A 22,962-nucleotide genomic window follows, 5' to 3' on the forward strand; every position below is an offset into this window, starting at 1 on the left:
TCCATGAGTGGGGAGAGCCGCCATCTTACGATGTGCTATTTGATTATGCGCACGATCATTTTTGCCTACAAACTGCATGAAACTAGAAAATGTGGGCGCTGCCATGTTTGTAGCCGGAAATCAAAAGTTGGCGGACCTCCCCCTCATTGCATCAACCCCGCAATGACATGCCTAGTCCCTTGTTTCCAATGTCCATGTAGAATACTCAATTGTATTTTTATATTCCTTAAAACCCAAAAGATTACACAAATATTTCAAAATATATCTGGAAATGTATTTTAAATGCTGGAAATAAATTTTCAAAATAAAATACAAGAAATTACAATTTTTGTACAAATTTGCATGTACTTGTCAAATATTGTCAGTGTCTAAATTTGAGCAAAAACTGGAGCTTTCTAGTAGAATTATTTTTGTAATTTTGTACAATTTTAAACTTTTTTTTTAAATGCAACAGGAAAATTACAAAAAATGGTTCTACCAGGAAACTACAAGTTTTTTTCTAGAATCCGAACTTTTACCTAATTTTACCAGTAATAATTACAGATTTTCACAAAAATTACAATTTTAGCGTTGTTGTTCATTATTTTAATTAATTTTGTTTTATTATAAAACTACATTTCAACCAGAGAAGATTACTTAATCATTTTAAAATAAATTTCAAAGATTTGACAAAGATTTCAAAGATTTTAAAAGTCTTCCACAGAAATATTTCGAAGATTTGAAAAGATTTCAGAAACTGTTTAAAGATTTCAAAGACTTCAAAAGGGCTTCAAAGATTTCGAGAGATCCTGCTGGAAATGTATTTCAACAATAAATGTAACAATTTGTTGAAAATTCGTCTTTTTGAGTTAAAAATTCATTTATTTTGGTAGAAATTGCATCCTTTTTGGTTTAAAATATCAACTGTTGCCTTCAAAATAAATCTGTTTTAGTTGAGAATTTCACTATTTGGTTAAAAAATCGTATTTTTGGTTGATGATTCATCAGTTTAGTTGAGAAACTTTTTTTTTAATTCAACGTTTTGCGTGAAAATTTATTTAATTGTTTAAAAATTTAACTCTTACATTGAGAACTCCTTTAAAAGTTCAATATTTTGTGAAAAGTTCATGCATTTTGTTAGAAAATAATCTTTTTTTGTTGAAAAATCTTTGCTTTGGTTGAAAAGAACTTTTTTAAAATTAATATTTATTTTTTTGCACTGAAATTTTAACCTTCATTTTGTTTAATTGATCTTTTGTGGTAGAAATTTAATCTGCTTGGATAGAAATTCATCTGTATGGTTGAAAATTTAACTGTTTGCTTATAAATTCATCTTATTATTCCATTAAAAATTTAACTGTTCCATTTTTTGGTAGAAAATTTATCTTTTTTGAGAAAAATTATCTGTCCTGTTGAAAATTCAACTATTTTGTGTAAAAAAATTTGATTTTTTTACTGTAAATGAAACTGTTCTATTTTTGGTGGAAAATTCATCTCTTGGGTTAAATATTCAACTCTTTGGTTAAAAGTTAATCGTTGGAGATTCATCTTTTTAGTTAAACATTCGTCTCCTTGGTTCAAAAGTAACTTTTTTGTTGGAAATGCGGAAATTTAACTAGTTAAGGAACTAGTCCATTTTGGCTTAAAATTTTCTATTCCTTTAAAAAAATGCATTTATTTGGTTTACTTATTTTGGGTTGAAAGTTCAAGTTTTTTGTTAGAAATTCTTCTTTTTGGCTTGAAAATTCAACATTATGGATGAGATTTTTTTTTCTTGACTGAAATTTCAACCCTTGTGTTGCATAATTCCTCTTTTTGGTGATAAAATTATTCTTTCGCGATTCAGGGTTTAACTAATTTGTTGAAAATTCGTATTTTTTGGTTGAAAACTAATTCTTTTAACTACAAATTTATTTCTTACATTTTTTATATAAAGTTTATCTTTTCAGGTTGAAAACTAAATTATTTGGTTGAAAATTCAAGTGCATATTTTACTTATGCCTCACGAAATTTTTGGACGACCCCTTGTAAAATTCTGCATCACTGTTGTCACTAAAAGTGTTCGAAATATATTTAGAAACCCCTTTTTTCATTACATTATTTATCTCCTAGGCGTAAGGTTGTTATTCTACCTAAAAGAAAAATTTTGAACCGTCAGAGAAAATGAAAAATCGGTTATTAAAAATCGGTCAGAGAAATTTAGATTTTGTGACAACTCTACCAAATTGATCAAGTCCCCAATTGAAACTGTTCAACCACCACTGTTTTTTAATTCCAGTTCAACGTCCAACGATGAAGGCACCGAGCCGGACTTACGTAGGGTCCCGGTCCATCAAAATTCGGTCGACTCGAATTTACTCTCCCCTGAATCGAACCCGAGTCAACACGAAAGCCTGGGTCAGGAGGACAGTGCCTTATCGGCAGTAGTCTTAGTGCGAGAAGTTTTATATGGTAATCGTGACAACGTGAATTTTATTCACGAATTGTACAGGCAGGCATTTTTACTGGACTTCACACACGCCGGAGCTATTCGGAAGGCGATTGGCGCTTACAAAGACTGGATACAAATGAACGTAGGTTATTTAAAAATAGGGTGTATCTGGAAAAACCTGAAAATGTCAAGGTTTTTTTTTTAGTCAGGGAATTTTTTCGCGAGCGAGCTTAATTTTTTTGTTTTGATTGCAATATGAAATGCATGAACCACGATTCTTCATTCATTTGTAAGCTTTTTTCTGTTTGAAATTAATTTTTTAACTAAAAATGTAACTATTCTATTTTTGGTCGAAAATTGATCATTTCTGGTTGAAATTTCAAGTATGTCGTTAAAACTGCATATATTTTGTTCGATATTTAGCAGTTTGTAGGAAATATTTTTCGTCTTGATAGAAAAATCTTTCATAGTTAAAAATTCAACAAATGATGAAAAATCTATCTTTTTAGTTGAATTAAACTGTTTTTGACCATAATTAAAATATTTTTTGGTTGAAATATCAAATACTATACTTTTCATTCAAAATTCATCTGTTTTAAATGAAAATGTTATTACTTTGTTAAAAGTTAAACCCTTTTCTTAAAAACTATTTTTTAAGGTTCATCATTTTAATGGAAAATTCATCTATTTGGTTGAAAACTGACCTGTTTTGTTGAAAATTCGTTTCTTCCTTGGCTAACAATTATTTTTTTACCAATTTAATTATTATAGTTAAAACTTTAACCATTTTGTTGATTTTTTTTAAATTATTTTTTTAAAACTAAAAGTGTAATTATTCCAGTTGAATATTTCAGCACTTTAGTTAAACGTTCGTCTCTAGCTTTAAATTACTTGTTTTTAACTGAAATTTAACTATTCGATTTTTCTTTAAAAAATTATCATTTTCAGTTGAATAATCGTCTTTTTGGTAGAAATTAATTTTCCTTGTTGAAAATTCATCTTTTTGATTTAAAATTGTTTTATTCAAGTTGAAGAATTGAAGATTCATAATTTGAGTGGAAAATTCATATTTTTGGTTTAAAATTAATTATTCAAGTCTAGTTAAAAATTCATCAGTTTGGCTAAAAGCTACTTTTTTAAATGAAAATGTAACTATTCCAAATTTGTATCTTAGTTCAAAATTCGACTATTTTGTGGAAAATGGATGTAATTTGCTAAAAAAATCGTTTTTTCCAGAAAATTAATCTTCTTGTTTGAAAATTCATATTTATCGTTGAAACTTTAAGTATTCCAATTCAATATTCATAATTTTATTCATAATAACTCACTTTGATTGAAAATGTAAATGTTATGTTGAAGATGTTTTTTTGTTGAAAATTAATCTTTTTAATTACGAATTTAACCATTCTATTTATTTTAAAAAATTGACCTTTTTTAGTTCAAAATTCAACTATTTTGTGTAAAATTCATTTATTTTGTTAAAGAACCGTTTTTTTAAACAATTCATCTTCTTAGTTGAAAATTTAAGTGTTCCAATTAAATATTCGTAGTTTTATTTGTAAATTTAAGTTTTTGGTTGAAACTTTAATTAATCCAGTTGAATATTTTTAATATGTATTTTATTTATAAAAACCCCTTTTTAAAAAATTAATCTTCTTATTTGAAAATTCAAGTGTTCGAGTTAAATATTTATAATTTTATTTTTTAATTTATCTTTTTGGTTGAAACTTTAATTAATCTAGTTGAATATTGCATAATTTAAATTGAAAAATAATCTTTTTGGTTTAAAATTCATCACTTTCATTGAAAATTTAACTATTTAGTTCAAAATATATTTTTGTTTTGGTTGAAAATTAATTTTTTTTAAATAAGAATTTAACTGCTTCATGTATGGTTAAACATTGATCATTTTTAGTTTTAAAGTCAACTATTTGGTTCAAAATTGGTCTTTTCTAGTTGAAAATTGAACTATTTCGTTGAAAATTTATGTATTGAAATTTAAGATTTATAATTTTAATCGTAAATTCATCACTTTGGTTGAAAATTGGTTTTTTAGTTTTCGTGGAATTAATGATTTTATCTGAAAATTTACAAGTTCCATTTTAGTTTGAAAACTTATCTTTTTTAGTTCAAAAATTTGGTAGTTTGGAGACAAATTCAAGAATTGTATTGTTATATTTTCAGTATTACGTAATTATTTAATTAATCAATGATGCTTGCATATTTAAGAATATCTTGTAATATAAGTTGGCAGCGCTTTTTGAATGAAACATATTAATTGAATCCTTAAAGACTGAAAAAAAACATTCATTACAAACTCGCGAAACTGTGTATACATATTCCGAGTTCATTATCAGGCAATTTTTTTCCGGGATTTTAGTAGACACCCTGCAAAAAAAGCGATCATTTCTGAATGTAATTAAAAAGCGAGATTTCCCATTTAAACTAAAATTAGAGGTTTACTTAGAAACTCCTTAAAGTAAGAACTTAATTTTAATTATTAAGAGATTCCACCTTTCGTGTTGGAACTAGTTTATTTTGGTTTAAAGTTTTTTCTTATTTAGTTGAAAATTCATTTATTTGCTTTGTTTATTTTGGGTTGAAATTTCAAGTTTTTTTTTTCAAATCATTTTTTCAGCTTGAAAAGTCAACATTTTTAATGAGATTTCTTTTATTTACTTCAATTTAAACTCTTTTGTTGAATAATTCCTTTTTTTTGGTCTGAAAATTAGTTGTTTTTTTTTGCTGAGAATTCAGCTAATTTGTTGAAAATTTGTATTTTTTGTTTGATTTACCATTTAAACTACCTTCAGAAGTTTACTTAGAAACTTCCTAAAGTAAGAGCTTAATTTGAATTTTTAGGAGATTCCACCTTTCATGTTGGAACCACTAGATGGACACAAGGAAAGAGATTCAGAAGACTGTCAAAGAAAAGAAGATGCTGACAAAAGTCCTCAAGAGTATCAGAGGCAAAATCGTCTCAGAAATGACTCCTATCTCGGGGCTATTCACCGGGAAAATTTATTCGTGAGGGCCGGATTGCAAAATGTTTTGCAAGTGTTCATAACGCAAGCGTCGAATGTATTTTTCTTAGAGCCTGTGAGTGGTACTGCGTCCGCGACACTTCTTGAGGAACAAACAGATAGTTGCAAGAGAGTGCTAAACGTATATCGATACGTTGTCATGCACACAAGACTGGAACCTTCCACTTGGGAGCAGTTGCTCAGGTTTGTTTCAAAAAGGCTTCACACTCTTTTCCCTCTTTTTCTCTTTTTAAAGAATTCCTTTTTTTCCCCCTGTTTCCAAAAAACTTCCTCCTTTTCTCTTTTTCCCCTTTTCATTCTGTAAAATGTGAACTAAATTAATAGAACCAAGTATTTTTCGGTGAAACTGAATTCTTCTTGCTTAAAAATTCCACTGTCATATTTTTGGTTCTTAATTGAAGGGTGACAGATCATAAGGAGGTAAAAGACAAAATGGCAATTTTACAGGGGAGGGAAAAAACATTCTGTAAATCGATTTTGCAATTAAAACGAAAAACAAAAATATACTTCCGAGATATGCGTATGCTGAATACAGGAAAGAAAAGTTTAATCGAAAAAATTGATTTACTTTCGAGGAAATGGACTTTGTAGGAGACAAAAAAGCGTGTGAATGAATAAAAAGTAGTTTAGGTTGATTTTGTGGCTGAAACGTGAAAGATATATTTACTTTAGGTATAACATGATGTTTGGGAACAGGGATATGAATAGGAAACGGTCTTAAAGTTTCAGAAAATACAATAGTACATTTTTTCCATTTAAAAAAATCGAAGTATTTTTATTAAAAAAGTAGAAAAGTGTGAAGTGAACATAAAAATGCGATTTCGAACAAATCCTTTTAATGATATGTGTATTGGATTTTATAAGAATTTCCAATGCAAACATTTTTTTTCGGAAAAAATGTCCCTTACTATCTTATGATCTGCCACCCTTCCATAATTAATCTCTTTTCTTTAAAAATTCGACTATTTTAATGAAAATTTAATGGCCTTCTTGAAAATTAAACTATTTTGTTTAAAAGTTATATTTTTTGGTGGAAAATCCATATATTTTATTGAAAATTTGACTATTTTTTTTTTTAATTAATCATTCTTGGTTTTAAAACATTTAACTGTTTTGTTGATTATTGGTCTTTTTGAATAGAAAATTCTTCATTTTGGGTTAAAAGTTCATCTTTTTGGGAGAAAAGTTGTGTTTTTGGGCTGTAAATTTATGTTCCTTGGTTTAAAATTAACTTTTTTGTTGAAAGTTCCACCGCCTTCTGAAAAATACAATTTTTGGGTTGAAAGTACAACTATTGGTTAAAAATTTAAATTTTTGGTTAAAAGTTTAATTAATTTTTTTGAAAATTCGTCTTTTAGTTTGAAAGTTTAACTATTTGTTTTTAAAGGCAATGGTTTAGTTCAAAGTCATTTATTTATTTTTAATAATTCATCTATTCTAAATCTTTAGAAAATTCATACTTTCTTTTAAAAAAAAGAGAGATTGATTGAAAAATTATCTCTTTCGTTGAAAATTGAACTATTTTGTTGAAATATTGTTTGTTTTTATTTGAAAATTAATTTTCAGAACTGAAAATTCAACTATTCCATTTTCAGTATTATATTGATAATTTTTAGTTGAAAATTCAAATATTTGGTTAATAAATAATGTGTTTTTTTTTTGCAAATTCCTCTTTTTGGTTGGATTCGGCTGTTTTTTATTTTTAATTGCAATATTTTTTGATTGAAAAGCAATCGTTTTAACAGACAATTCCATGTATTTTATTGAAAAATAAATTTTATTAAAAAATCAACTATTTAATGGAAAATTTGTCTTTTTATTTTGAATATTAATCTTTTAAACTCAAAATTTAACCATTCCATTTTTGTTTGAAAATTTATATCTTTTAATTGAAAATTCATCTATTCTTGGTTGAAGGTCTTGCTATTTTCTTAAAATTTATTTATTTTATTTGAAGATTCGTATCTTTAGCTGAAAAATTAACATTCAGTTGAAAATTTGTCTTTTTTTTCGAACATTAATTTTTTGAACTCAAAATTAATTATTCTATTTTTGGCTGAAAATTTATGTTTTTTAGTTGATTCACCTCTTCAGTTGAAAATTCATTATTTGGTTCAAATGTTGTAATTTTTTTGGTTGAATATTAGTTTTTTTAACTGAAAATTTAACTATTACATTTTTGGTAAAAATTTGCTATTTTTTAGTTGAAAATTCAAATATTTGATTGAAAATTATTATTTTATTGTTATAATCCATTGTTTTCTAATTTTAAATTCAAAAAGTTTGTGGTTAAAATATCAACTGTTGTTGAAAATTAATCTCTAACTAAAAATGTTACTATTTCACTTTTTGCTGAAAATTGATCTTTTTAGTTAGAAACTTATCTTTTTGGTTTAAGATTTGTCTTTTTAAGTGGAAAATTAATCTTCTCAGTTAAAAATTTATATTTTTGGTTGAAAAATTCAATTATACTTGGTTGATAGCTGAAATAATTTGTTAAAAATTCATTTTTTTTTCGAAAATTTATCATTTCAGTTAAAAATTCATCTCTTTAATTGAAAAATAAAATACTCATTTATAGAAAATTCGTTTCATATTGAATTAAATATAGTACCTACAATAATTTTATTTAAAAGAATTTATTCTCCTATTTTCGTGAAAAATCACCCTATTTCCACCAAGAGCGTTACTAACTAAATATCGGATAACTTGGCAGATGGCGCTGTTATTTTTAATTCAATTTAAACTCTGAAGAACGTTTTAAATTAAATTTGCAGGGTATTGTTGCAAATAACTTCGCTGGTTCTCAGCGGGAAGAAAAAGAGAAATCAAGACAGCATTGGCGGAAAATTGGCTCCTGCAATTTTCCAGACTCTTATAGTCACATGGATCAAGGCGAATTTGAATGTCGTCATATCCTCTCAACTCTGGGACCAGTTTCTTCAGGTTTTAACCTCCTTGACTCAATGGGAAGAACTGATTCGAGAATGGGCGGTAAGTTCAGTTCAGAGAGAACAAAAAACATCAGAAAAATTCATGAAACAAATTTTTAATTCAACCTTTTATCTTTTAGAAAACTTTGGATACACTGACGAGAGTTCTTGCGAGACATGTTTACAATTTAGATCTGAATGATTTACCTTTAGATAGACTAAGTGAGCAAAAATCGAAAAAACGTAGGGGTGTTGGATGTCGTGCAGCATCCACAGGAAGCGTTCAGCCTCCGAGAAGAGGAAGCGCCGATCAAGAATCTCATCAATCTTCCAAAGATTGCACAACAGGTGAATTATTTTTCGTAAAAAATATATTTCTTTTTCTAATAAAATAAGGAAATGGTGTCTAAATTGTTACTAATTTTAACAAATGCTTAATATTCAAGAAATATTTAAATATTTCATAAGATAAAATTTACAGTTCCGTGCTTTGTTAATTTTTTTTTTAAATTAGAAAAACAATATATGAATTTTTAAATAAAATAAATGTTTAAAGAATTTAAATATTCAAAACATTGTAACCATGATTACTTTATTATTAACCTTATGTTACTTATAATATGCTAGGATTGCCATTTTTGGAATATGTTTAAACATTAATATTTTTTATCAATAAGGGTCGGATTTAAGATCTCTTTAAATGGCTTAAATTATTTTTTTTTTTGTAAAAATTAACCCTCTTGGTTGAAAATTCATGTTTTTGTTTAAAAATCACCTATTCTAGTTTAAGGCTTATCGTTTTAGTTAAAAATTTATCACTTAATTTAGAAATGTAACTATTTCTTTGAAATTAGGTTTTTTTCGGTTTAAAATTAGTTTTTTAAAAATTAAAAACGTAACTATTCGAATTGAATATTCCATAATTTCAGTTAAAAGTTCATCTCTTTGTTTGAAAATTCATCCATTCTAGTTAAAGAATTATCATTTTAGTTGAAAATTAAACTATTCCAGTTGATCATTCGTCATTAAAGTCGAAAAACTTTAATTGAAAATTCAACTATTTCGCTGAACATTCTTTTATTTTGTTGCAAAATCGTATTTTTTGTGGAAAATTATGGTTAAATATTCATCTATCTTATTAGAAATGCAATATTCTTTTTTAAAAATTAAGGAATTTCATGGAGCTTAAATTGAAGTTAATATAGTACACACATTAATTTTGCCAAAATATACATTGCATTTTTCAGTATAAGAAGGTAAAATAAAAATTTGTTTAAATTATTATTAAAATTCAAGAACTTTAGGGTCAAATTCAAGAAATTATTAATTATGTTTTTAGTATTAGTCAATGACTTAATTACTCGATAGTGCTAATAATTTGAATAATATCTTGTATTTAATATCTTGATTCTTTAAAATCGCCTAACATTTTTTTGAATCCCTTAAAAATTTCAAAATCCTCGGAAATTCTTTAAATCCTTTAAAATCCTTGATAAAAACCCTAAATCTATCAAATTAATTGAAATCTTTTAAAATGCCTTGAAATATTCGAAAATGTATTTAAAACATTAAAATCTCTCAATTCTTGTGAATAACTTCTTTTAAATTTCATTAAAATATTATAAAATTCCTTGAAATCCCGTGAAATTACATAAAATCTTATAATATTTCCTGAAATCCCTTCAAAATTTTCTTTCCAATCCTTTGATATCCTGAAGATTTCAATTGAGTACTTTATTAGACGCCTTTAAAATCTTTTTAAATTTTGAAATCATTTTAAATCTTATAAAATGCCGTGGAATCCGTTGAAATTCCTGGAAAATCCCTTAAAATCCCGTGAAGTTCCATGAAATCTGATGATATTTCTTGAAATTCCTTGCAATTTTTTAAATCCCTTAAAACTTTATTTGGAACCATTTAAGAATACCCAAAATTATTTCGATACCTTTGAAATCTTTATAAATCTCTGAAAGTTTTTGAAGCTCTTGAAAACTCTTTTAAATATTAGAAAATCTTTTGAAACCTCGTAAAATTACATCAAGTCTGACGGTATTTCTTAAAATTTCTTGAAATCTCTCAAAATATTTGAAGTCCTATGAAATCCTTTGACATCTTGAAAAAATTGATTAAAATATTCTACTGAAAGATTCTAAAATCTGTAATATCATTGAAAACCTCTGAAATCTTATAAAATACGTTAAAACCCTTCTAAATGTTCTGAAATTCTTTAAAATCGGCTGAACTTTTTTAAGAAGGATTTAAAATACTCTGAAATCTTTCAAATATCTTGAAATCTGTTGACATTCCTTCCAATCTTTTAATGTATCCAAAAATCTCCCAAATTTTCTAAAATATTTGGAAACACTTGAAATATTTGAAAATCACTTCAAACTTTTGAAATCCTTTGAAATTCTCAATTCTTGTGAATAAATTCTTCGTAATTTCATTAAAATATTATAAAATCTTTTAAAATCCCGTGAAGTTACACGAACACTGAGGATATTCCTCGAAATTCCTTAAAATATTTGAAGTCCTATGCAATCCTGGAAAATCGATTTAAAATACTTTACTGAAAAACTTTAAAATCAATTAAATCCTCGAAAATATTGAAAAAAGTTAAAATCCTTTAAAAATCTTTTGGAATATTTAAAAATGTCCTCAAACCTTATATGTCCTATAAAATTTTTCTAAATCTTCCAATTTTTTTAAAAATCGCCTGAAATTTCTTTAAATCCCTTCAAATCATTAAAATCCTCGGAAATCCCTTGAAATTTCTTAAGTCCTTTAAAATCCCTTGAAACCTTATGAAGCTCTTAAAAATTCATTTGAATCCTGGAACATACCTTAAAATCGCTTGAAATCTACTGACATACCTTGGAATGTTAAAATATCCTAAAATATTTAAAACTCTTTCAAGTTTTTCGAAATTTTCCAAAATACCTTCAAATATTTAAAAATCTTTTAATATCTTTGAAATGCTTTGAAATCTCTAAATTCTTGTGAATAAATTCTTTGGCATTTCTCTTAAAAATATTATAAACCCCTTGAAATTTCGTGAAGGTACATAAAATCTGATATTTCTTGAAAATCCTTGAAATATTTCAAGATACATTTTAATTTGTGCATAAAAATCTTTATTATATCATTCAGTTTAAAATGCGTATTTCCAAAATCGTCCACTTTAACCAATTTTAAATTTTAGATTTTAATTGTTAAGTGTACATTTTATTTTTAAAAAATTTTAGAATGCAGTTTTAAAGACTTAAGCCATTAAAAATTAGAAGCGTTTGAAATCGAAGATTTTAGATAAAAACCATTTTTAGCTGATAAACTGTGAATATAAATTAATCATGTTTTTTAAAATTAAATTGTTTTTTAAGGTTTAAAAACTAAATAATAATTAATTTTACAAGACGATTCGAAATCAGTTCATATTATTACAATTTCCAGTTTCTAACGTTAAAAATTATGTAAACTATTTCAATTGGAAAGTCTTATTACTTAAAAAAATGTAAACGCCTGATTGAAACTTTTTAAACTGTTTTCAATTTTAAAATAATCTTGAAATAATATATTCATAATTAGAAGCTTCTATGAAATTTCACATATTATTTTAGTCTAAAATATTCCATTTTTAAACCAGTAAATTAAAAAAAAATTAATAAGAAAAATAAGAATTACTTAATATTTAGAAATATCTGACTGTTTATTTAAAATCAGTAATTATACTAAAATATTAAAAACTAATTTTTGAACGTTAGATTTTAATTGTTCTATTAAAAAAAAAATTTATTTGTAAGTAAATTTTTGAGCTTCGATGTATAAATAACAATTGAACACATATTATTCTGTAAATAAATTCAAGGAAGTTGAAGAAATATTTAGAAGTTTTGAAAAAATTCAAATTCAATTTAAAAATGGAAATTATTTGAAATAATTTAAACAAAGTTTCTACGTGTGCCTACAAAATCTAGTTATTAGTAACAAAATTTCAGTGTAAATAGCCCACGACATAATTTAAAAAAAAAATAAAGATTTTAGCAGATTCCGTACAAAAATTTTTTTAACAAATTTAAAGAATATTGAGTGGCTTTAGAAGATTAAAAAACATTTCCTATGAAAATTAATGATTGTTATTTTGAAAAGATAATTTTCAGTGATTATTCAAAAAGATTTAGAAAGATTTGCAAAGTTATCGAACATGAAATTTGGAAGCATTTGAAGTATTTTCAACCACTGAAAATATAAATAATTTAACTTTTTATTTAAGAAGTGTTTAGTTTATAAAAAAATGTAATCGTTCAATTTTTAATGTTTCTGTTTTAAAATTGCTTTAAATTATATAATTTTGAAAATTTTGTAATTCATTGATTGATTCTTCAATTTAGATTTTAGAGAATTGAAAATGATAACGTGGATTTATATTTTTAGAACTGAATCTGAATCTCTGAACTCTACAATTTATTAAATTTTTCATTTGGCTGATAAACTGCATTTAATAAAAAATTATTCACTTTAAAAGTGTAAGTAGCTTTCATTTTATACGTGTAAATTATTTAGCATTTGAATCAGATTTGAATACAAAATTATTAAATTTAAAAAGTTTTTAACTTCAATTTTAAAAGTTTGAAATTCAAGAGTTCCATATTGAAACTTAAATTTCTCTAAACTTACATGAAATAGTGAAATAATTTTTTTTCAAACCTGTTTGACAAAAATGTGTTTTTTAACAGTATAAGATGATCGAAATTTTATCTAAAATTAAATGTTTTTATGAAGATTGATTTTTAGTATTCAAACATTGTTTTGTACTTCACAAAACTATCGTAAAAACACTTTTATGCAAAAATTAATGTACAACTTTAAAATTGTACCTACTCTTTTTATTTCCAGTTTTCTGCACCAGGTGGCGAAATGGTAGACCACCATTCCCAATAGGTCCTGTAAAATTCTTCCAAATCTCCGTAAATCTAGAAAATCCTCTGAAATTCCTTGTTATATTTTCAAATAGCTTAACCCGATGAACCTAAAGAATCTTGGATAATTTTGCGGGTAGTAGTAGTTTCCAAAATTTTCAAAAAAATCGTTTTTACGGATATTTTTTTACAGAATGATAGGGGCAAAAAATACGGATTTAATCATACCGATATGAAGTCTATCACATAAGTCCGAAATATAAGTATCAAAACTCGTTTACGTTAATATAAAACAAGGCAGTTTGACAAAATGTTGGTGGCACGTGGTGGATTTAACCATCTAACGAACCAAGAAATAATTTTTGTCCGATTTTGCACGGTTAACCGTTTGCACGTATGGCCGCATGGCTGAATGGCATTTTTTCAACGATTTATACACTATGCCCTAAATGAAACTGTATCATACTTGACAAAAGGAAATTCCTGACTTTTTGTTTAGACCATCCATTCAGAGAATTACGAAAAGTGCGGCCACTGCCACGAAGTGCGAGTGACAACAACCTTTACATATTAAAATCCCGTACAAAACAACGAATTCGACATCACAATGTACCATCTGAAATTCCGAGTAAGTCCTTTTACTTCTCAATTTTTTTATGTACTTTTATTTTATACTCCTACGATTTTAACTTTAAAAAGAAATGCATTCAAATTACATTCTGCATTCGGCCACGTCGTCCCAAGTCTGCTTTATTTATATCTTTGTCTTTATTTTTTGCTTTGTACTGATGAGTGGGATAAAAATATCCAGTCTTGTGTCAAGCTGCTGTAGAGCCAGTCGATTTTCGTCCCTTAACAATTGAATGTTTTGTGCTGATAACTTTTGATAAAGCTTTAGATTGCTTTTATTCATTGGAGATTGAGCTTTTCGTTCTAAATGAGGATTAATTTTTTGTTCTAATTGAATTTCGAGGATGTTGAATTGCTTCCTGCATTTTTTGTGTGTCTATTTGTCTACTAAACACAGTCCTTTTCCTCGCGTGCAGTTCTCCCCATGTCCATAGAGCAAGACATGGCCCGTCTATTAGCAAATAGTTCTGATTCGTCGCGTGGAAAAAGATTGCTCATCAGACGTGCCAAATCGTTGGATAGCGTCATCATGGTAGATAGTGAACCGCCATCTCCACGTTGTCCTTCTCCTACGCCAAGCAGCGGAGTTGATAGTAACAAGGATAGTCCTATTCAGATTGAAAATATTGATGGGAGTAGTATTGGTACGTATATTTTGTTTTTATCCTTCCTTTCGGAGAATCGGTCTACCGATGCTTTTTGGGTTTACGGAATTTTTTATTATTCAGCTTTGCTAAACTTTTTTTTTATGGCTCTTTTTTTTATCCTGACGGTTTTTTGGGATTGGAGTTACCAGATTCTGGATATGAATATTCTGAGTAGTCAGGAAATTTAAAACCGGAGAGGAGATGTCAGGGAGAACCTGCAAGGGTTAAGGAATTTTTTTAAGCGTCTTTATCAAATGCTAAACTAAAATTTAAGGCATTTAAATTAGATTAAAATCAAGTGTAAAGTCCTATTTAACGTCCAACAACCAAATTTGGACGACCATCATTAAATTCTCCTATTGTAATTTAAAAAAAAGATCCTCCTTTAAAAAAGATTGTTTCCTAAATAAACTTTCTGAACAAAAATAAAGAAGAGGTAAGAAAAATGAGAAGGAAGCCAACCAAATCCCATTCCCTCTCTTTTTTTATTTCTTTCGTCTTTTTTATTTTTATTATTGTCAAATCACAATAACAGAATATTTTTTAATAATACTCACCAATTTTTCGGTACTCATACAGCACCCTTATCATGATAAGAAAAATTTCAGCAGGTAGGAACAGCAACGAAACAATTATTCTCTCTCTTTGATACTTGAAAATCAAGTCAAAAACGTTGGTGAATATTATTTATAAATGTTTTTTTATTGGGATTTGGTAATAATAAAAATAAAAAAGGCGAAAGAGCAAAGAGAAGAAAGGGGATTAGTTTGGTTGCCTTTTCATTTTTCTTTCCTCTTTTTTTTTTATTTTTGTCCAATTTTCTTTTTAAGAAGCGTCTTCTTAAGATTACAATAGGAGAATTTTATGGTGGTTTTCCAAATTCGGTCGTTGGATTCACGGTTTTATTTTCAGAAAGTCTATGCTTTAAATTATAAACCCTCTCCCTTACCCCATGTAAGATTTGCTCTGACCCCCCCCCCCCCCCCCCTCCTAGAACAAAAATCTTACTAAGGTTTTGCAAAATTAGGGAACGAACATGAATATATCAATTATGTTTATTAAATAAACGTGTCTTACAAACGTATATTTTTATGATTGTTAAGAATTCATCTTGTGGTTCAAAATTGTATTATGTCATTTCAATATTCAAAATGTTTTAATAAAAAGCCATTCTTTTGGTTAAAAATTCAATTACTTTGGGAAAAAATTCACCTGATTGGTTCAAAATCAACTTTTTTGTTGCTATAAAAATTTCGTCTTTTGGATGGAATTTTTTTTTATTGTCATTTAGATTAAAAATGTATCTCTTGCCGTAGAAATTTGATATATTTACGTTTCAAATTTAAAAAATCGATCTTTTTGTTAAATTCAAGAATTTTTACTTTTAAAATAAAAATATTTTTTCATTGCAATATCAGGAATTACATTTTTTTGTAAATTCAACTATTTAGTTAAAATTAAAACAGTTTGGAAAAAATTATTATTTTTTCTGTTGAAAATTGGAATATTTTGATGCAAAATTTGTTTTTTTTTTGCGAGAATTAATTTTTTTAATGAAAATTAATCTTATTTGGTAGAAAATTAATCTTCTTCGTTAAAAATTAATCTTTCCGGTGTAAAATTCCACTATTTTGTTAAAAATATCTTTGTTTGGTTGAAGATGTATCATATAAGTAGAAAAAACTGAAAAAACTGAAAAAACTGAAAATGCAACTATTTTATTGAAAATTGATTTTATTTACTTGAATAATATTTTTTTCACTGAAATCTATTTTAATTAAAAATTTTATGTTCTTTAGTTGAAAATTCAACTATTTCATTGCAAACTCATGTATTTTGTTGAAATTTTGTTTCTTTATTGAGTGAACAATTTTCTTGGTTGAAAATAGTGGAAATTATTTTTTTAGTTGAAAAGTCAACTATTTGGTTAACAATTCGTTTATTTTGTTGAAAATTCTTCATTTTAGGTCGAAAAGAAATCTTATTAGTTTATGTTCAATGTTTGGTTGAAAACTCATCTTTTTGGTTTGAAATTTTAATTGTTTTGGTTAAAAAATACACTTTTCGTTAAGAATTTTTTGTATGTAGATTCATATCTTTAGTTAAAAATCTAACTATTTTGTTGAAAATTCCCTTTTTTGGTTGAAAATTAATCTTCTTTGGTTGAAAATATTGTTTTTTTTCTGGTTCAAAATGAATTTTCTAAACTTAAAGTTTTATTGTTTAAACTTCATGTATTTTATTTAAAATTAATTAAATTAATATTTTTGGTATTCAATTTAATTTTTGAAGCTTTAAATTAAAAAGCGCACATTTCTGAATACTCATACTCAGCATTTGTTTCATTTTGACGACCGTACATTTAAGATTTTTTAAATTCGCATAATAAAATTAAATATAATTAAATTTCGAATGTTTCCAAAGTTTTAATTTTAAAATGTGAAACGCGATTTAAGTTTGAAGATGTTCTAATTTATATATTTTTAGTAATAAGAAAAACTGTTTATTCTGTTTTAAATATGTAGTTTAAATTACAATTCTTTAATCTTAAAACTTGCTTCCGGTTCGGAGAATTTGTTCGAAAGCCGCGAATGTTCTTATTTGAATTTGTGTTGCTATTCTAAAAATTCACAAGAGAGAAAAGACTTGAGATTTTTAGAGATTAAACTCTAAAACAAACATTTTAGAAATTGTTGGTTGAATTTGTGGCGTGTTTTAATTTCTTCAACTGTATAAAAATAAATTAAAGTAAGTATTACTTTAGAATTACTAGGAAGGTTGAAATGAAAAAATGAGTATAATGCAGATGATGTATGTTCAAAATCATTTAAAATCCCCGTCGATATTAAAAACATTGTTATCCCTGCAAATATTATGTGTGCCTTTTAATTTCTAATGAAACAAATACCATTATAAATTTTTGCTTTTCTTCGTTTCATGGAAGATAACACTTCTCGTTCATTTTATGTGTTTTGCTGAGAGTTAACATTGCTAATTAACGCGTACTATTCCATTATGAATATACCATAGTTTTACACACTTTTTAATAAAGATCATTCTTCTAGTTTTACAAAAAAAAAGATAATGCTTGAAAAAAATCCATATTTCTACAAGTACAGGTAATTATCGTATCCGAGAGGTACATTGCAATTAGAAATTTTCAAATTGTAGTTGAAAATCCACTAAATTACTTTTCTAATTTTGTTCAAGTTTACACGCACGACAATTTTAAACGGTTAATTTTTTCAAGTTTAAATTTGAAATTGTTCCTTTTCCGATGTTAAAAAAAGAATATTTTACAGGGGTTATGTTTATGATTATACGATTTTCAAAACATAAATTTGTAACATTTTAAATTTTTAGATCAAGTTTGCACAGTTGAATTTAATTAAATTATTATCATTATTATTTATTAAGTCCCTAGGGGAGGATCGCGAACCGATAGCACGCGGTCGAGATCGTGCGACAAGATAATTGATTTTCGTCGGTGTTTTCAAAACGTACGGTCTAGAGTGCAATGGAATTGGATTAAGTGTATGTGGTTATATATGGGAAAGTGTTATCAACAAGTAAGCTGAGTTGGGCAATAACATTTTGGAAAGAAACATAAAGTGATTGGGGGAGAGTGAGGTTAGGGGAATTGGTGAGGAAGATGGCGGCCAGGACGGATTGTCACCGGAATTTGGGGAACTTGCAGCGCCACCTTTGTCTGAACACTTGCAGATTGGGGAAGGAGTACAGAGAAAGGAAACTGCTGCCACGGAATAAGCTCGAAGGAGGGAAGGTCCTGGGCGGCCAAAATATTAGACGGATTCCTGCTTCGCAGGGTAGGCGAGAGTTTGAATAGTAACGAACAGGTAGTATTCAGGGCTTCACACCAATTACAGAGATCTCCAGTCAGGGAAAATAAAGCAAAGGGAGTATCAGAAGAAGTTGCCGAATCAGTCAAAGAAGGGACATTGAAGGGGGAACGACAAGCAGAAGAGCTGAATGAAGAAGGTTTAGTTGAAGTAACAAATGAAAGCGAACTCGACGGGAACGAAGAGGGCGAAATCGAGGAAGAGGTGACAGACGGTGTTGGAAACGCGAAACTGTGGTGCCTATTGATAACGGGAATTCTGAATCAATGGTGGGACTCAAGAATGCAAAAGGAAATTAATAAATTTAAAATACAGATTGAAGAACTGAAAAGAGAAATAGACGGAGGATTAGGAAAAGAAGGCGCTACTTCGGCTCTGAGAAAAGTGAAAGAACGCGAGAGGAAACAAGCCGAAGAGCTGTCAGCTGTGATAGAAGAATCAGCGAGAGTAAGATACGAGTTTGGGCTGATAGAGAAGGGGATATTTGGGAGAAATACGTAGGTACCAAGTTTAGTGACCTCCGTATCAGCTGATGAGGACTCACAGATGACGAAAGAAACTGATGTGGAAGATACTTCACGGATAACAAAGGATAAGAGTATAGTAAGAATCAGAGAGAACTCAAGGAAAAGTAGGGATGAGGAAGAGCCAGAGCGGGTTGACCATGACAGATCTTAATCTCGGGAGGAAAAACAAGAAAACTCGAAGTTTAATAGGAACGAACAAAATTGACCAGAAAAACTTGGAACGGATGAGCTGGAGTATGAACTTGGCGAAAGAATGAAACGAAGAAACAACATCATAGTACGAGGATTTAGATCTAGAGGAAGAGATTTAGGAGAGGAAATAAGAACAACTTTGCTGGACTTGACGGTAGTTAATATTCAGATCAAAAGTCTTAGATACATAGCTGGTGGAGTCTTGATCAAACTGGATTCATGGGGGAAAAAAAGGCGATTACTGGTCAATAAGCATAAACTTGGTGGGACAGAAATCTTCGTGGACGACGACTTGACGTGCAGAGAGCAGGAGATCCAAGAGTGGATACGAAGCAAGGTGGTGGCAGCAAGGAGGAAATGGACGAAAAGCTAATGCGAGATATATGAGTTGGACAATCAATGACAGAATGTTCACATAGATCGAGGAAGATGGTACAGTGGAGAAGAAGCCTTTTCATGGAAAAAGAGAGGAGAGATGCGGTGAGTGGGGATATTAAAGGTGTTGTGTGGAATCTTGCGGGAGATAGAAAGGTCAAAGGAGTGTGAAGTTTTTCAAAATCCTTTGACGTAGTAATAGTGCAAGATACATGGATTGAGAAGGAAAAAGTGGAAGAAGAAAGAAAAGGAAGGGCAGAGAAATGGGGGGGGGGGGAAGCTTTTTGGAATGCGTAAGAATGTGTGTGGGAATGTAAAAATGGTGGAGTGGGAGTTTGGAATTGTGATTAGTGCAGATGGACTAGGGAACTGGGGAAATAAAGTGAATATTGTATCTATTTATAATAATGTAGGAGTTTCAAGAGTGACTGAAAAACTAAGAGAAGTCCTACAAAATATGCAGGAAAAAGGAGAGAGAGTAATTATTTTAGGGAACTGGAATGCGAGGATAGGAGAGGAGATAGGTGGTGGCGAAATGGACACAGATTTAGCTACGAACTATCATAAAAGTAGGGAATCCGAAGACAAAACTGTAAACGCGGAAGGAACCAAATTGTTAAAATTTTGTGAGGAAATGGGGCTAATGATAATGAATGGGAGGATTGGTAATGATTGCAAAGGGAAGTGGACGCATCTCGGAGAGGATGGGGGTTCGATTATCGGCTACATAATTGAGTCTGAGGGAATCGGATACTCGGACATAAATGATATCGAGGTGGTAACTAGAATGGAATCAGATCATTTTCCAGTGACCTTTAAGATAACTGGGAAGGAGAAAGCGGGGAAAGGAACTAGAGAGAATAATAGAAAGAAAAGAGAACGTAGAGAGAGGCCAGAAATAGATGGAGAGCGAATAGGTTATAGATTAGTGTTGGATGAAAGTAAGAGCAAGGAATATAGGGATAGCATGGAAGATATCGGGAAAGAAATGGTAACGGAAAACGAAGGGGGGTGGGAAAATAAGTGGTACATACTAATAGAGAGCATAAAAAAAGTAGCAGAAATGGTAGGCATGACTAGAAAGCAGAAAACGAAAAGAACAGAAGGGGTGAGGGAGCTAAAAGGAAGGAATGGGGAAGAAAAGAAGTTGATGAAAAATATTTTTAACCACTTGAAAAAAAATTTGAAGACAAAAGGAAATAGGAAACATGTGGTCCATAAAGCGAGTAGGAGGAAACTAAAGGAGTACCGCAAAGAATGAAATAATTGTGAAAGGAAACAGAAATGGGAGAAGGTGAAGAAGAGCAAAAATATGGGGGATTTTTGGGGGGCAATAGGGGAGCTTAGGCCAAAACGGAGATTTAAAGGGAATGGAATTAAAAAAGCTCAGTGGAAGAAGCATTTCATGAAGCTACTGGAAGGTCAAGATATTGAATCAGGAAATCTAGGAACTCAGAAGGTAATAGAGGAAATGGAACGGACAGACATAGAACATGAGGAAACAGGGGAGTGGCAGGGAGAGGGGAAAAACAGATAGAAGAATAGAAAGAAACGAGAAGAGGAGAGGGAGGTGATTTAGACTTGGAAATAAATAGGGACATTTCATTTTACGAAGTAGCGAAAGTAGTAGACAGATTAGAAAAAGGAAAAGCAGCAGGCGAAGACGGCATCGCCATAAAATTCATAAAATGGCTAACGAGGAGTGGCACTTCTGGATACCGGGTACAAAATCCTAACAGCCATCTTGGACGAAAGACTTAGAGGCTGGTTAGAAAAGGAAGGCAAGTACGAAGAAAGCCAAGCAGGTTTTAGGAGGGAAAGGTCTACACGGGATCATGTGTGGGTTCTCAATTCGCTGATTAACAACAAATTGAAGGCGAAGGGCGGTAAATTATATACGGCGTTCGTAGACCCCAAGAAGGCATTTGATACATTCGATAGAGGGATACTCGTAGAAAAATGAAAGAAAATAGATATAAAAGGATAAAAGGTAGAATGTTAGATATGATAAGAAAGTTATACAGCAGAACATTAAATGAGGTCATTACGAGTGAAGGAAACAGGAACTCGTTCTCTACAAACAGGGTCGTAAGGCAAGGGTGTCCACTCAGTCCGACCTTGTTCAACATATTTATAGGAGATATGGATGATGCTTGGGGAAAAGGGAATGTAGGAGGGGCAGTAATAGGAGGAACCTACATTTTTGGACTTAAATTTGCAGATGATGTGGCTTTGGTGGCGCACCACGCGCAGGGGCTCACGGGAATGCTAAGAATAATAATTTACAAATTAACGGAAATAAGACCAAGGTAATGATATTTAGAAAAGGGGGAGGAGGACACAAGGGGAAAGTTGGAAAGTGGACGGGGAAACATTAGAAGTAGTAAATAACTTAAAGTATTTGGGATACTGGTTTTCGACAGGGGGAACTTGTACAAAGCACACAGAGCAAATAGCAGGAAAAGCCAGAATTACCGCGAATGCAGCATGGGGAGTCTTAAAGAGACCAGGAGTTAATAGATTGGGTAAAAGATTGTATCTTATGGACACGTTAGTAAAAGCAGGAGGGATGTATGGCGTTGAAATCTGTGGCTGGGCTAAAAGAGATTCGATAGAAAAAATGCAAGGTAGGTTCGTTAAAATGGCAATGGGAGTTGATAGCACAACTCCAGGTTACATATGGAGAATGGAGGCAGGAAGACAGAGTCTAGAGATCGAGGCTAGGGCGCGAGCAAGCAAGTACCTTATACGAATTTGCGGAATGGACAATGAGAGGTGGCCGGAGATCTGTTTAAAGGAAGAGTTGAGGGGAATAAAAAATAGAAACCCCTCGAGTTTGGGCAATACATTTGAGAAAGCTTGCAGAGATGTAGGTGGCGGAATAACTGCAGAGTTACTTTGGGAAGGTGAGAGAGAAGAGGAGGCCAAGAAGAACCTAGAGAGAGGAGTTGAGACGATTTTAGCGCAGGAAATACAGGGAGATTGGGGGAAAATAAAAAAGTCATCATATTGCATCGAATATAAAAGTTGGTAATCCCAATTAGGTAGAGGGGAATACTGGGAAGGCGAAAAAAACAAATGAACGGGATAAAGAACAATGGGCACGGTTAAGATGCGGAAATGTGGGGAAAGCGGGAAATAAAGGTTTTAAGAACACAATATGCCGATTATGCAAAAAAGAGGAGGAAAAATTTTTCCATATATTCAAATGGAAAGGCGCTATTGAGGTATTAGAGAAAAAATGCGTGGAAGAGGTGAACGATTGGGCAGGTGGAAGAAAAGGGAGGGATTTTCAAGAATTAGTATTTCAAACTTTAAATGGAAAACCGAACCTCGTCCTCTGCGAGTATGCTAGGGGCTTTGAAAAAGAAGCAAGAGGAAAGCAAAATGCGAGTGATTTGTAGAGTATAAGTTTAAGTAACCTGTGT

The 22,962-nt window shown here is 29.7% G+C and overlaps 1 protein-coding gene across 1 annotated transcript in view; it reads left to right on the forward strand.

Moving 5' to 3' along the window:
* Positions 1-22,962, forward strand: part of LOC117180574 (probable Rho GTPase-activating protein CG5521) — a 91,950-nt gene that overhangs the window by 22,891 nt on the left and 46,097 nt on the right. The window contains exons 7-18 of the mRNA XM_033373069.1: positions 2,258-2,552; positions 5,273-5,637; positions 8,232-8,448; positions 8,528-8,735; positions 13,803-13,931; positions 14,350-14,577; positions 18,304-18,887; positions 18,942-19,071; positions 19,177-19,496; positions 19,579-19,639; positions 19,948-20,475; positions 21,958-22,440. Of these exons, the coding sequence (XP_033228960.1) occupies positions 2,258-2,552; positions 5,273-5,637; positions 8,232-8,448; positions 8,528-8,735; positions 13,803-13,931; positions 14,350-14,577; positions 18,304-18,887; positions 18,942-19,071; positions 19,177-19,496; positions 19,579-19,639; positions 19,948-20,475; positions 21,958-22,440 (3,548 nt within the window). The remainder of the gene's footprint in view (positions 1-2,257; positions 2,553-5,272; positions 5,638-8,231; positions 8,449-8,527; positions 8,736-13,802; positions 13,932-14,349; positions 14,578-18,303; positions 18,888-18,941; positions 19,072-19,176; positions 19,497-19,578; positions 19,640-19,947; positions 20,476-21,957; positions 22,441-22,962) is intronic.

The sequence above is a fragment of the Belonocnema kinseyi genome, chromosome 9 (genome assembly GCF_010883055.1).
Source record: "Belonocnema kinseyi isolate 2016_QV_RU_SX_M_011 chromosome 9, B_treatae_v1, whole genome shotgun sequence".
Taxonomy (NCBI): Eukaryota; Metazoa; Arthropoda; class Insecta; order Hymenoptera; family Cynipidae; genus Belonocnema; species Belonocnema kinseyi.